The following is a 13,953-nucleotide window of genomic DNA, read 5'->3' as shown; positions in this document are numbered from 1 at the left end:
AGTATGAGGCTAAGGGGGATTTGTAAGATGAAGAAAAATGCAGAAAAAGCAAGGAGTGAATGAATATTTACTCTTTCTCACAATAATGGAATCCGGGGACATTCATCAAGACTATGAAGCAGCATTTTAGAAATAAAGAAAAGTATGTCACTTTTATAAAACTTAAAATAAAATTAAATATCATAATTGAAATGCAGAAGTAATTGCCTCATCATGTTGGGCTCATTGGAGATTAGAGAAATCAACATAGGAAAGATCCAGCAGGACAATAGTCTAAGAAGTGATTTAGTAGAGTTGATAGGTGTGTGATGGCTGAAATCTGGGAGGACAGTCTGGAATGGTTTTGTCCCATCTTTACAGTTTTCTCCTGAGCTACAAGGACAGTGTTGGAGATGCTGGGCTAGATGTGATTTTGGTATAATTATAGTAAATCCAATGCTGTGATATTTTAAAATTTTAATTAGACTTTCAGCCAGCTTTCTTTCTAGAAATATTCAGAATATAATGATTTTAAAATTCCAGAATCAGGCACTTACATTTTCCAAGCCTGTGGTTGCTAATCTTTTCCCTTACAAATGCAAAATATCCTAAGTGGTGTTTTGTTGCTAACATTTGAGAAAAGTCTGCAGTATTGCTATCAGTTCTTCATCTCTCTGTCATGACGTTCTGCACTGGTAAAATAGGCATCTTAGAGATATCTTCCAAAAGTTTCTAAGAGTAGCTTAGAGGAAACAAAATAGCAGGATCAGCTCCCTAGATCATGAGTCAAAGTCCTGTGTTTAGAAGTCTTGGTGCGACAGCTAGTACATTTTACTATGGTTTCCAAATGCTTTGGTGATTTTGAAGACTCAGATTTCTGAGGGTCTTAAGTGTTCATGAAAATGCTGACATAAAAGAGAAATGTCAGAAGGAAGGAAGAGAAGATCAAGGGAGGAAGAAAACAGTGGACATACTGTTCCTGGCATTGACTCTGTGTAGTGTTTCCGATTTTGTGTCTTCCTGCTCATGGTTTTGGTTTCAGGTACCCTTAGCAGACCTTTCTTCCTCCACGGTATCCAAACAGGACACTTTGCTGGAAGAGCTTCTTTAGGCTGAACACTGCAGGAAGCTCTGTGCCAGATAGGGTGAAACACCAGTGAAGCTAATTTGAAAAATTCATCAGATAAATTAAATGAGAAACCGAAAACATTTGTTTATTTAATACATAAAATATTCATCTTTATTAACTGTAATATTTCCTACCCTTTGATACTGTTCCACACTACCACTCTCCAGAGGATCTCATCTTGCTAAGGTACAGAACATGAGTTTGATTATATGAAGGCAGTGGGCCAAAAAGCTAGAGGTCTTATGCAAATTGAAATCTGCATTCATTTGCATAATGCTTCTGATATAGAGATATAGATATTGCTATATATGTATGCATTTATGCAGCCATTATCTCTCTGTCTCTGTTGAAAGATCCTTCTTTCCCAGCCTTTCCCTGAGCTGGCTCTTGCCCTGGTCCTGGTTGTCCTTGATGTGGACTGGCCACTCTGAAGTCCAGGATCTCCTCTCCCTGCAAACATAGGTTTGTCACTGGTCTAAATTCTGCAGCAGCAATTCTTGCTTTTGTGCTGGTTGTCATCTGAGCTGTTTATTTGTGCTGGTAAGGAGCAGCTAAGAGCTGTGGAAACTGAGCTATTTCTAGGTGCTTCCAGAAGCAGTTGTCTTTGGCAAACAGAATCACGGGACAGTTCTTTGTGATGAGCATTACAGAGAATGGTTTAAGGATGTGTATTCACTCTCTACTAGTTCTTCATCCTCTTTTTGAGGATAAGGGTTGGAGCAGCCATGTGGAACAACCATCTGAGCTCAGCTCATGTGAGAATCATGTAACATTCTTTTGTGGGTTTGGATTGTAAAGACTTGCTGAAATCTTCCTGCATCAGTGGGGTTTTAAGACTCAGCTCTCCTGTAAGCACTGGATAATGTACTTTAGGAACCAGCACACTGTCAGGTGGGGAGACCAAGCTGAAACTTTTGTCATATAAGGAGGCTAGGAAATGGGTTTGACTTTCCATACACTAGTTTAAATGAATGGAGGCTTGCTCCTTCTACTTGAGGCTGCCCTCCTCAGAGAGACTGGTCCTGAATGATCAGTGGTACCTGATTTTGTCTAAAAGTTTATGAAAGAAGACCTGTCTATTGTTCTAAAAAAAGAGAAAAAAAATCTGTTTTATTAATAATAGAGTAATAAACCAAGTAAGCTTTGTATTTGTGCTCAATCAATTTAAAGAATTTTAATACAGGTTTAGCTGGGGCTTAGAGTAGGTATTTGAGTCACTTTTATGCCATAAGTGACTTTTTTCAAATCTCTAGAGTTAGGCCCTGGGGCACAGGTATAAACTGTCATACAGAGTTGGCACCAATTAAAGCTCCTGAGAATCTACCCTCAGTTTTTTCAAAACTGTCAACAGACGTGTTTGACATGTAGAGAGCCAGTGAAACTGGAGCTAAAAAAAAAGCTTTGCTGAAAATCTGACTGCTTATTTTGGTGTTTATGTGGAACTTAATCTCTAGAAAGTCTGGTCCACAATTCAGTCTCATCCATGCTGCACTACCAATGTTTCCACTTTCAGGTGGATAACTTGAGCTGCACTTAATAAGAAATTGCACAGTGAAAAAAAGAAATAGGCCCTTGGGCAGGTATTTCATTTGTGAGACTTGAAAAAATTCAGAGACATTAAGGAATTACTCTGCCACATCTACCAAAGCTTGAGTTTCTTGGAGATCTCTTGCATAACTTCAGAAGACTATTTTATGCTGTTCTCTCAACTGGGTTATTAATAAACTGATAGGTTGATCATAAAGTGACTTTATTGGAAAGAAAGTTTACCAAGTGAAGAATTCAGTAAATATTTTCCAGATATCCATGTCCAATAGATTGCTTGGTGTGGTGAATAGTAAGCAATACTGCCTTATAAGACTGCAGTAATACAAAGCGCTCCAAAGAGCCTAACCCTGATAGGACTAAGACCTGACAACATGTAAATCCTGCACCATCAGGCCAAGATCCATTGCAAGGCATATGAATGGTATAGAGTAGTCCTAGATCCCAGCTGTTTGCTTTCTTCAAGTCCTTCACAAATACATACTAAAATAATTTTGAGAGTAGCAATTGAACACAATTGTAAGAAATTCCTCATAGAAAAGCTTTTTAAAGAGTTTTGATTGTAATAATTTTATTCTAGCATATGGATTTGGGGCTTGGTGGGAAATCAATCTCTTTATGGAAATAGTAAGTAATTAGCATTTGCTATCAAGAGAAGAAAAAAAAAAAAACGTTTACAAATCATTGCATTCATTTCAGATTATTCATGAGGGTTGAAAGGCAACTGTTTGAGTTACTTTGTGATACCATAAACAGAGCTCTGGGAAGACCACATACTTTGTAGCATAATTTGGGGTTTGTGCATGTACCAACTGAGACTTTCCTTCAGTAAGTGCTCAGCTAATTTTCCAAAAAGGAGAATCTAGATTCCAGGCTGCTGTTCTGAAGGAGCAAGTTTGAGTTGGTACTGATAGGGAAGCAAGGCCTGCTGACTGACAGAGGAAGGGTCTAATCAAGATGTCTTATTTAAATTTTTCTTCTTGTGCAGCAGTAGGCAAGGAAAGTCTTCACTTACCCTTTTCCTACACATTCCCAAAATCTCAGATTGGGTTGTGAAAATGTTCACATCTGGAAAAGAGTAAGAACTGAGGGCAGGGGTGATTTTGATACAGAAAATTTGAGTCAATAGCACTTAACATTTTCTGGCAAATAAAAAAAGGAGGACTGTCTACACACTTACATTATAGTTCAAGACAGAATGACACTGCCTAGTTTCCCTGGGGGCTGCTGTAAATTACCCCAGAGCTTTTTTCTCTGTGAGAAAAAGCTACAACTGCTGTCACATGAAGGCAGCACAAACAGCAATAGCTGAGCAAGCTGCTGGAGCTCATGGCCAGCCCTGCATTCAGAGCTGCCTGGAGCTGGCCTTGCTTGCAACAGTACCAGCAAGAGCAGCTTGGGTTTACCTTAGTGTGTTGTGGCCAGTCCTGGTGGAATTAATTTCTGCAGGAGCTGTGCCAGCTTTTCTGAGGTTTGGAGTGTTGCGGATCATTTAGCTTTCTTGTGGGTTTTTTGCCCCTTCCAAAAACAAAATGGAAGCAAAACACACACCAACTCCATTGCTGACATGTTGGCACATACTGTGAAATAACTGGCTGAAGAGTCTTCACAAAAAAGAAAAACATGGAATTTTCAAGTGGCAAGAAAAAAGCAAAAAATAGATATGACTCATTTTCATAAGCAAAACAGGAGAATTGCAAAGTTGAATGTGGGTCAGATACCTAATAGTGGCAGTGCTGATTCATAGGTATCTGTTAAACACTACAACCTAAAAACAGTTATGCCAAAGTGATGAGAGATAGGCCCTCAAAACAGCCAGTAGCTAATACTGCCTTTGTGGTTTTATATATTTGCCTATTAAAATGACAATACAGACATGGAACATTTAGATTTAAGAAGCCTTCTTTTCACTAAACAACATTAAACAAACTGACAAAGTAGGGGGTTATGACTCCAGTAATTGAAACATGCTGTTCTGTTCAAGATCAGAACTCTATAAAGACTCTTTTCACCCAGTAATGCCCTTTGTGTTTGCCTGCTGTCCCTGCTAGAAATTACTGTAGATCTGAAGTATGTCTTTCCGAGTGGGAATGACAGTATGCAACAGCACAGTTGGTAGATGGGGTCACAGCCTTTTTAGGTTGTTCATGGTCATTGTGCATTGGAAATCAATTTGCAGCTCAGAATACGTGAAGACATAGGGGGATTCATCTCCCCACTGTTTCGGGTTTTGTTTTGGTTTTTTTTTAATGTTAACTTCAACCCTAGGATACAGGAAAAATAATTAGAGGGATTAATTTGGATTAACTGATTTGGGTAATCTTCATTAGCTTAATTTACAGCATGCCTTTTTGTGTGTTCCTCACTCTTCTAGATTCATATTCTGAATCTGTGCATTACCTTGAATTTCTTTTTCCTTCTGTCTTCTAGATGTTGATGAGTGTCTGGATAACAATGGAGGGTGTCAGCAGATTTGTGTAAATACTATGGGCAGCTACGAATGTCAGTGCAAAGAGGGCTTTTTTCTGAGTGATAACCAGCACACCTGCATTCATCGCTCCATTGGTAAGTTTTCAGTGGGTAAAATGTGCTCTTTAGAATAACCATGTTCAGTCAGAAAAGCTAAAACAGTTTGGGTTTCGTTGGGTTTTTTGTTTTTTAATCTCCACAGTTCCCAAAATCATTTTACTGGTTGGTTGGATTTGATTGATTCCTCTCTAGCCAAACTTGTAGCAGAGCCATAAATAAGACAAAGAGACAGGTTTTGGTTTGACACACAAATTATGCTTGGTTCACACAGCAGACTCTTTGTGTAGGCAGAGACAGGTTTTCAAATAGTAACTTTCTGGTTCTGAGTTTCCAGAACTTAAAAATCTATTTATTGGATAATGGTGCACCTGTGTTTCACCTTAGAAAGCATGGTATCTTAAATCCAAATTAGCATCTTGTTACTTCTGTAAGTTACACAGCTTGTGGGGGTTTTTGCCAGTCATGTAGCTCATTATTTCATTGCAGACTGATCGTGGCTGATACTGTATTGACGCAGGATTTTTCTTTGGTTCAGTACCCTGTCCTCAGGTGGATTAAAAACCAGTTTCTCTGTTGCCTATGCACTAGCAATAGAAACAAGGAATCCCTGCAGAACTGTGATCCTAGTCTGCTGCTGTTTTGGACTAGAATAAGCAGTTTTCCATTTTCTATAGATGTCAGACATGGAAGACAAGTTTGAGTGGAAAGGGAGAAAAGAACACAACATAGCCATAAATCTTTGCAATTAAGTGGACTCTCTCAGTGTTCATTCAGGCTTCTGTGACCCTGGCAGCAGTGGGAAGATATGCTGGCAAACTCATTTACCAGTAAGCAATACAGAATGACAAAGTAGCAAGATGAGCCTGGTGATCAACAGTAGTGTAAATTTCAACAGGCCACACAAATGGTTCTGAGCTATTTTAAGTGACTAATACTAACCAGAAAAACATACTGAAACACAGAGTATGAGTTTAGTCATTCTGTTGATAAGAAAGCAAAACATTGTCGTTTTGCTACAGCGGAGCATCTCAAAAATGTTGATGTGTTTCTGGCACTGTGTGTCTGCTTAAACAGAATTGTAATGACAAGCAGTGATTTTGACTTTCAGAATCATGAAACTATGGAAAATATATATAACTGTGGAATATATATAACTATGGACAGGTCCACTTTTTAGCATGATTATTATGTTTTAAGTATTTTGATTATGACAAGACTATGCAATTAAGTTACATGAACCAGTGCATGTTTGAGGTTGTTATCTATAGGTTTTTCAGTCATTCTTTAAACCTAAATTGTCCAGATTTCTGTCCACCATAAAGTAGTCCTGACTCAGAGATATCCAACAGAGCAAGGAATAGTAGCTGGAGGCTTAATGAAAAGCACTTGCAGAGTACTGCGCTGCAATCATTATTTCAATTTGCACATTATAAAAATTCCCAGCTGTAATAAAAAAAGAATCTGGTTATCTGAGATGGAAACTAATGAAATAAATTAAAAATTATACTCTAAAGGCAAAAGTTTATTCTAAGGAATAGTTTCATGGCAGGAAAAGGGTGTGTTTTTATGGCAATGAGGGTTACTAGTTTGTCGGAAAGAGTAGGGGAGTGGATTTCAACACGAACTGCTGTGGGCGTATAATAAATATGCATGGAAAAAATATTTGTGTTAACTTGCTTATAAAGAAAAAGTCATATAAGACATGGATGTTTAATTTGAAGCAATATCTTTAAATTGTTTTCGATCTGAAAAAAAACCCAAGCAAACTACCAAATAGACGAGTGGGAATTGCAGTGTGTTTTATGAGCAAATGGTTTGCAGCTTTTCAAAAATGAAGTGTCATTTTAGAATAACAGCAAACATTACACTGCAGTGTCATGATCCCCTCTCAGAAATACATTAGGTGGGGATGCTGGAGGAAGAAACTGAGATGAAATTATCTCTTTCACTTGCCAGAGGTGCCTGAACTGCAAACGGTAAACATGCATGGTGAGAAAGCAAATGGCTTTTTAAATATCTGTGTTTACTTGCTTTTGTAGCTCTCACTGGTAAGCACTGCTACAGAAGCTGTTGGAACGCAAAAATACACATCAGTGTACTTATCCACAATGGTGCCAGAGCCGTATTGTGACTGTACCTCTGTTAGTAAACAGGGCTGGAGTGGACAAAGGCACCCCATGCAGCCAGCACTGCAGTCCAAACACGAAGGCACTGACTTGCCAAAGCCCTTTAGCGAGTTTGTTGACTTTGTGCATAATAAGATCCATTCATTGCAGGGTGGGTGCATTTCTATCTCTCTAAAATGCATGTGCAATCACAGAATGTGGGTGTCCTCAACATTACTTAAAGTCTCTCCAAAGACTCAGCTAGTCTCAAAGCATCAGCCACAAGGCTCTTAATGCAGTTTGCTGCCACCTTTCCCCTCCTGTTTTCAAATGCCTTGGGGAAAAAAGGAAGAAGCATTGCAAGGTGCTTAGGAGATGATTGGAGTTGGGATGTGTTCAGAAGGGAGGGAGCAGCACCAAGCCTAAGAATGCCCTGTCTGCAGGCACAGCTCAGCCATCTCAGGCACCAGCAGAGCTGGTACTGATCACATGCTTGGAGCTCACCAGCACATTCAAGTCATGGGGTGGTTTCAGAGTTTAAAAAGGGCTTTGGGTCTTGAGCAGAGGAAGGAATACATGCCTTTTTGCACTTAGCGGGTAAAGGAATGGCATCTTCCAATAAGAGAGATCCTCCTTAAAATTGTAGGCTGCTCTGTGAGTTTTCTCAGCTTCCAGAGATGCACTCTGCTTGTCCCAGTGTTTTTGGGTGTTTTGTGTCCCTGTGCTCCTACCCACAAGTGTGGTTAAAAGCCATATTGGAGTTTATGATGGGGGCTTATGTTCTTGTTTCTCAAATGACATGTTGGCTTGCCATCCAGAAGTATTATTGTCTCTTCTAGACAAAAAGGATTAATGATCCACAGAGAAATAATAATTTTATACTAGTGGGAGGCCAGGTTGACATTAAAATCAGATCAAACCCTGGTGTCCAAGCATTTGCATTGTTTCACTGTCTTCATTACAGGCCTACTGATTTCTGATGTTTAGTCCCAGTATCTTTTGGGAGGATGCTATGCCCAGTACAACTTACCTCATTCGTTTTTGCATAAAAATTAATTTTGCTTTGCTGAGTCAGATTTCAGTGCTAGTTTATTCACAATAATGATGGCAAGAACAGGGAGAGAGAACAATAGGGAGAATAGATTGTAGAAGTTAAGGAGAACTTAACAGTTGTTTATCTTTGTATATTTTAATTGCGTGAGGGGGTATGAACACTGGGAATCATAACAGAGACAAGGTTGTGTGTGTTTCCTCGTGACTTAAAGAGAAACCTGAATAAAACAGCTGTTACTGTATCTCCAGCTCCAGAGGGAGCATGTGTTTAATAAATGTGGAGATCACTATCGTACACTAGCTGTGACTGAGTCAGGTTAGTGGGTTACAGCACGTTTTAACTGAATTTGGTGATAAACCAAAAGCCCTAATTCAACAAATCCTTGGGGCAGATCCTTGAAGTCCTAATTTAGGAAAGCTGGTGAAAAATCTAAATTGGGCTTTAAAAGTATTAAAATAGACTTGTGCCTCTAGGTACACAGACAAAATAGAGAGAGAGTGCCTGTATCTCCACTGAGGCTCAGAGTGAACACAGTGAAGTGTTGAGTACATCCCATTTGCATTACAACTTACATAAGCTGTTGTGGGCAGGAGCCCTGACTTCAAACTGCCTCACCTACCCAAATTCCCAGCTGAGTCCCATCCCCAGGGGCAAGTCTCCTAAAGCACAAAGGGTTTTTGCCTACAAACAACATACTTCAGGAGCTCTGTAGCTAGGAATACCTCAGCCCCTATAGATTCCATCCCCTGGATGTCTGCGTCTAGCATAGTTATATTAATGACTATGTCTTATGTCTATTCATCATTCACTGCCAGTGGTTTATATAGCAAGTACCAAGTAGGCTGAAAAGGCAGGTGAATTATGAGTGGCAATTACATGTGGAGATGAGAAGAGGTGGAGAAGTACCAGGCTACAGAAGGCGGAACTCATGGTGGTCTCATCAAGTGGTGAAAAAGCTTTTTACACAGTTGTCACTGTCACTTTCAAGTCTGTTAAAACACCACTTAGCAAAGAAATGCTTTTTCACCTTCCCTTATCATAACCATTAGCCTTCTCAGAGTTAGGAAATTTGACATAAAGTCAAGCTACCACAACTTAGCAAGATTCTCAAAACCAACTTGTCTTTTTGTGTACTAAAAGTGTAGGTTTAGACCTGTAGGAAAAGGAAATGTGCTAAGCCACATTGTCTTGCACTTGCTAAGCAGGCCTGTAGAATGGTTTATCATGCTTTTGCTGATACACAGGAACTTGTTAAACTTGATTATGTGTTAAGCCCTTGTTAATTTTGCAGTAGGAGTCTATTGGTCATCAAACTACTGAGTTTCTTCTTCTGAGGATTACAAAGCCATCTTTGTTCAAATTTTTTCCTTCCTATTTTCCATGATTTATTTTTATTCTTCATGTTTTTTCTTAGTTCAATGCAATTTTGTAGTGGTAGAATTATATGTTAGGACTCCCTGGGGGGAAGCGCTGTGCCCAGTCACTAAAGGAGGTGTTAGAGTTGGGATTCTGGGATTCTTTATTCCAATCTCTGGTGCTAATCCCTTGTGGGACTCTAGGCAAGAAGGTTATTGTGACTCAGAATTTCTGCAAAGCACTTTAGAGGAGAGGTGTTTTTTCTACAGAAAGCACAATAATATCTTCATATTTAAATTCATGTGGAAGGGTGACTTTAAATAATTAAGTGTTGCCAGCACTGTTCCAGACTTTATGAAGTACAAGTTTCTCATTCCAACTATGAAAGCTCTTCCATGATGATGTAAGCAGTTAAATTACTCCACCTGAACATGCTTCACCATGGCTACCCTGAGTGCAGGCTTCCCATTCACAGAATGGGAATCTTATATGTCTTTTTCCAGTTGGAATCCTAATATGATTATAAAGGAATGTATGTAAAGAAAATTTTATAAAGGAAATCAGTTCATAGATAAAATAATAAGAAAGCATTTCAAGCAGCAGCAGTTTTATCTGGACAAAGTTAGTGTGATTTTGGAAGCCTTTTCCTAAAACTGCACACATTATGACCTAAGTGTAATAGAAACTTGTCTCTTTACATGTTCCCATGATACATTTAGAATAAAATATTAAATTCATTAACTTTCACAGAATATAGGAGATATGGATATAGAAAAGCTATTCTAAATCTCACTGTGCCCTGTTAGAAACGTGTAACTTTTTTAAACTGTGTGTAACTCACAAAAATTGCTGTGCTTTCATTTCCAGGATTCTTATTTTCTCCAGCAGCCTGTGTGAAGGGCACCTTGCATTTTCTTTCTCGATTCCTCTGGAATAGAAAGAGGTTTTAGTTTGTCTGGAAGAAACATGCAACAGGTGAAAATACCTAGTATGAGTAAAAAGTAATTTCTGTTAGACCAGATCTCCCTCCTTTTGTATACAAATGACTTATTATGATTAGAACTAGTAAAATGAAACTGGTGTAAAAAACCATTTTAATTGTAACCTGACTTAGGTTCAGCTAAAAGGGGAAACAGTAATCATCATAGAACCACAAAATCATTTTTTGGTGAAAGTTTAGGGCTAGATGTGATAGTAAGTAGTCTCACAGGATCCTAGAACAGTCCAGGTTGGAAAGGACCTCCAGCCTTCTGTGGAAAAGGGAGCCTGGATGAAAATAGTGCCCTGTCTGGTCACGTCTTGAAAACCACCATCAGCAGTGATGGTGACTCCACTATGTCCCTGGGGAGGTTGTTTCATTGAATGGTCATCCTCATTGTAAAAATTGTATTTCTTAGGTCATAAGATCAATAAAACTTTGGTCAGTGCAGCTTGCAACCATTGCTCTTTATCTTTGCCCCTTGCAAAAAGAGAGCCTCTGTCCTCTTTGTAGCTGCCCTCTAAGCACTATCCAAATAAAGCTAAGTCTGTCTGAATAAAACTGTAAAAGCAGAGTTTTAAGAATCAAAATTCTCAGTACTATTTTGTTGATTTTTTTTCCCCCCCTCAGCTTTTCACTTTAAGACCTTCAGTAAATGTCAGCTTAAATGCTTACAATGTCATAGAATTGGAGACAAAGGCATTCTACTTTTGGCTTACAAAAATTTTAAATGCATCTGAAACCTGAGGCTGCAATCTTCCATTTATATGTAAGAAAACTGAGGTGTAAATATTATAGTATTGTCAAAGACTGTGTCTGGACTCAGGAAAGATCCCATCCATAAGAGCGGCTGCAGTTCTATTGTTCAGAGCAGTCCAGACAGAAACAAGGATGTGAGAAAATGTTATGCGACATGAAATCAAGATAGATTTTCAGTATATTCCAAGTTGCAGAGTTAAATACAGCTAAGTCAAGTTGATTGTAGTCCTCTGTTAAGTTCCTAGGGACGAATTCAGATTTGTATCATACTTTCACTCAGCAAAATGGGACCAAGTCTCTGCATACTCTACTTTGGTTTTTTAGCTCACTTGCCTTCCAAAAGAAAAATCGTGTGTTTCAAAATTTTCTGGGACTTTGAATTAGTTTTAATTCAGAAAGAAAACCAGATTTTGTTGAGTAATTAATACCTATTGTTGCTTTGCTTCAGCTGAGATTGAGTGCACTAGAAAAGCAACAGTTATACGAGGATACAATAGTAGTGAGTTAATTGAAACTCAAAGGAAAAGCCTCCCAACACTCAGGAACAAGAGCAGATGTCCAGATTTTGCCAAAATCTGGGATTGAATTCCAAGAGTGTCTTGTCCTTCAACAGGTAACAGATTTAAGCATACTGATCAGAACAGGCATAAATATTTTAAAAAGAAAACAGAAAACAAAACAATGGTAAAAAAATCATAGCCAAGATGAGCTAGGAAACATCAGCTGGTAGGTAATCTAGAACTCATATGGATATAGTGCTTGAACAGTAAATGCACAGTTGAATATGACTAAGTGATAAACTAGGACATGCAGATAATTTCTCAACCAGCAAGAATCTGAAATAGTTTAATGGTGCAGTCATAGTTTCTGCATGGCTCCGTTGCCAGTGCCTTTTGGTGCGGAAGGGATGAAAACTAAAGGGGAAAAGTTAAGCTGGAGGTGCTCTTGGAAAGAGCAGCTGTTTGAAACAGCCTGCAGCAGCATGACAGCCACTCATCTTGCCAGGGACAGCACTGGATTTGTAAGTGAGATCAGAAATCTCTCCACACCTGTGTGACAGAAAGTGCAGCAAGCAGGCAGGAGCTCAGCAGCTAAATGACTGGCAGTGCTGACAGGATGGGAAAACTACACGCATGAATGGGAAAACACACTGGAAAGCAGGACCTTAAGAAAAAAATTGAAAAGAGAAAATAGGCAAAATGGGCTTTCACAGTCAATCATTCAATAGCATTGGAAGTGAACCAATGTTCTGTTCATACTGTCTACTTTGGATATAGCAAGATTATACTAAATAAAATAACTGACATGTTTTTTAAAGGCCTCTAGCATCCAGCTGACTGAAACATCAGGTGAGAAAGACCTGGAAAGAATATCAAGCCAGAGCGTACTGGAAAAAATCTTGCATTCACACATAGCACAACAAATGGACTCTGTTTTAAGTATACCATATTTGTCATGTGTCTTTCTCTGAATGCAGGGCCTGCTCTAAATACTATGTAAAGATGCTCAGCTATCACGATAGGTTCCAGCCAGGCTGCGCCCGGTGGGGTGCCATGGCCAGAATAGCTCAGTGGAGGCTCAGACTTGGTCTGATCTCCCAAGCCGTTCCCAGCTGCAGGAAGCCAAGCAACCTCAAGTGATTTTAGCTCTTTAGTGATTATCAGCTCTGTGATATCAGCTCTTTCGGCTTGGTTGTGGCCGTAGCAGCAGACACAGGGAGAGAGAGGAGAAGGCTGTTTGATGATTCCGCAGGATTCTTTATTAGGGTCTTCCACGAAGGGTCTCAGTGACAGCTCTTCTGCCAAACCAGGCAGAATTAGGGGTTTTTATACCCTACAGGGGTTTTGGAAATTGTCAAATAGTAAGGGCCAAGGGAAAGGGACCTACAGGCTTACAGAGAGATAAGCAGGGTCCGAAAGGCGGAAGAGAGGGGCTTCTAAGGCCCGAGTTATCATGACTTGGCATTTCCTAGCTCAGGTTTCTGACCTCCAAGGAGGCCTTGAGGCCCTGTGCCTGCTACACTCAGCATCTTTCATACCTGCTGTAGTCGCTATGTGGCTTGTGTTTTTCACTGTGTAGAGAAATCAGTCACAGACCATGTTGCAGGCACTGTTCCTCTTTTCTGCTATCCATGACAAATCTCGGATGCGGTCCAGCAGGAGCTCTAGAGACTGATACTGCCATGTGTTTCTGGTTATAAACCAGGAGAAATTCAAGATATGAATAGCAAATACCTGTTCATAAAAACTGTTAGCCTCCTGTACGTGGCATGCATTTCATCAGTTCTATTAATTATTCAATTCCATGTAGTTATATTTCAGGTTGCTCTGAGCTATTCTGAATTAATTTAGGAGTTAATTGAAATAAGAAGGGAGATGCATATATTTAATAGTCATGTATATTTCAAGCCTAAGAATACTTGCATGCTTTGTTAAATTTTATACCTTAGAAGTCACTGTGAATGCTTTCATAGCAGGAACTTTGTAGGAACACCATGAGATATTTTTAAGAGGTAACA

The 13,953-nt window shown here is 39.3% G+C and overlaps 1 protein-coding gene across 1 annotated transcript in view; it reads left to right on the top strand.

Annotated features, from left to right (window-relative positions):
* Positions 1 to 13,953, top strand: part of SCUBE1 (signal peptide, CUB domain and EGF like domain containing 1) — a 187,462-nt gene that overhangs the window by 46,550 nt on the left and 126,959 nt on the right. The window contains exon 4 of the mRNA XM_041426817.1: positions 5,084 to 5,218. Within this exon, the coding sequence (XP_041282751.1) occupies positions 5,084 to 5,218 (135 nt within the window). The remainder of the gene's footprint in view (positions 1 to 5,083; positions 5,219 to 13,953) is intronic.

This window comes from Onychostruthus taczanowskii, unplaced genomic scaffold, assembly GCF_017590055.1.
Source record: "Onychostruthus taczanowskii isolate IOZ18803 unplaced genomic scaffold, ASM1759005v1 scaffold95, whole genome shotgun sequence".
Lineage (NCBI taxonomy): Eukaryota > Metazoa > Chordata > Aves > Passeriformes > Passeridae > Onychostruthus > Onychostruthus taczanowskii.
This window is presented reverse-complemented; position numbering and strand designations above follow the sequence as displayed.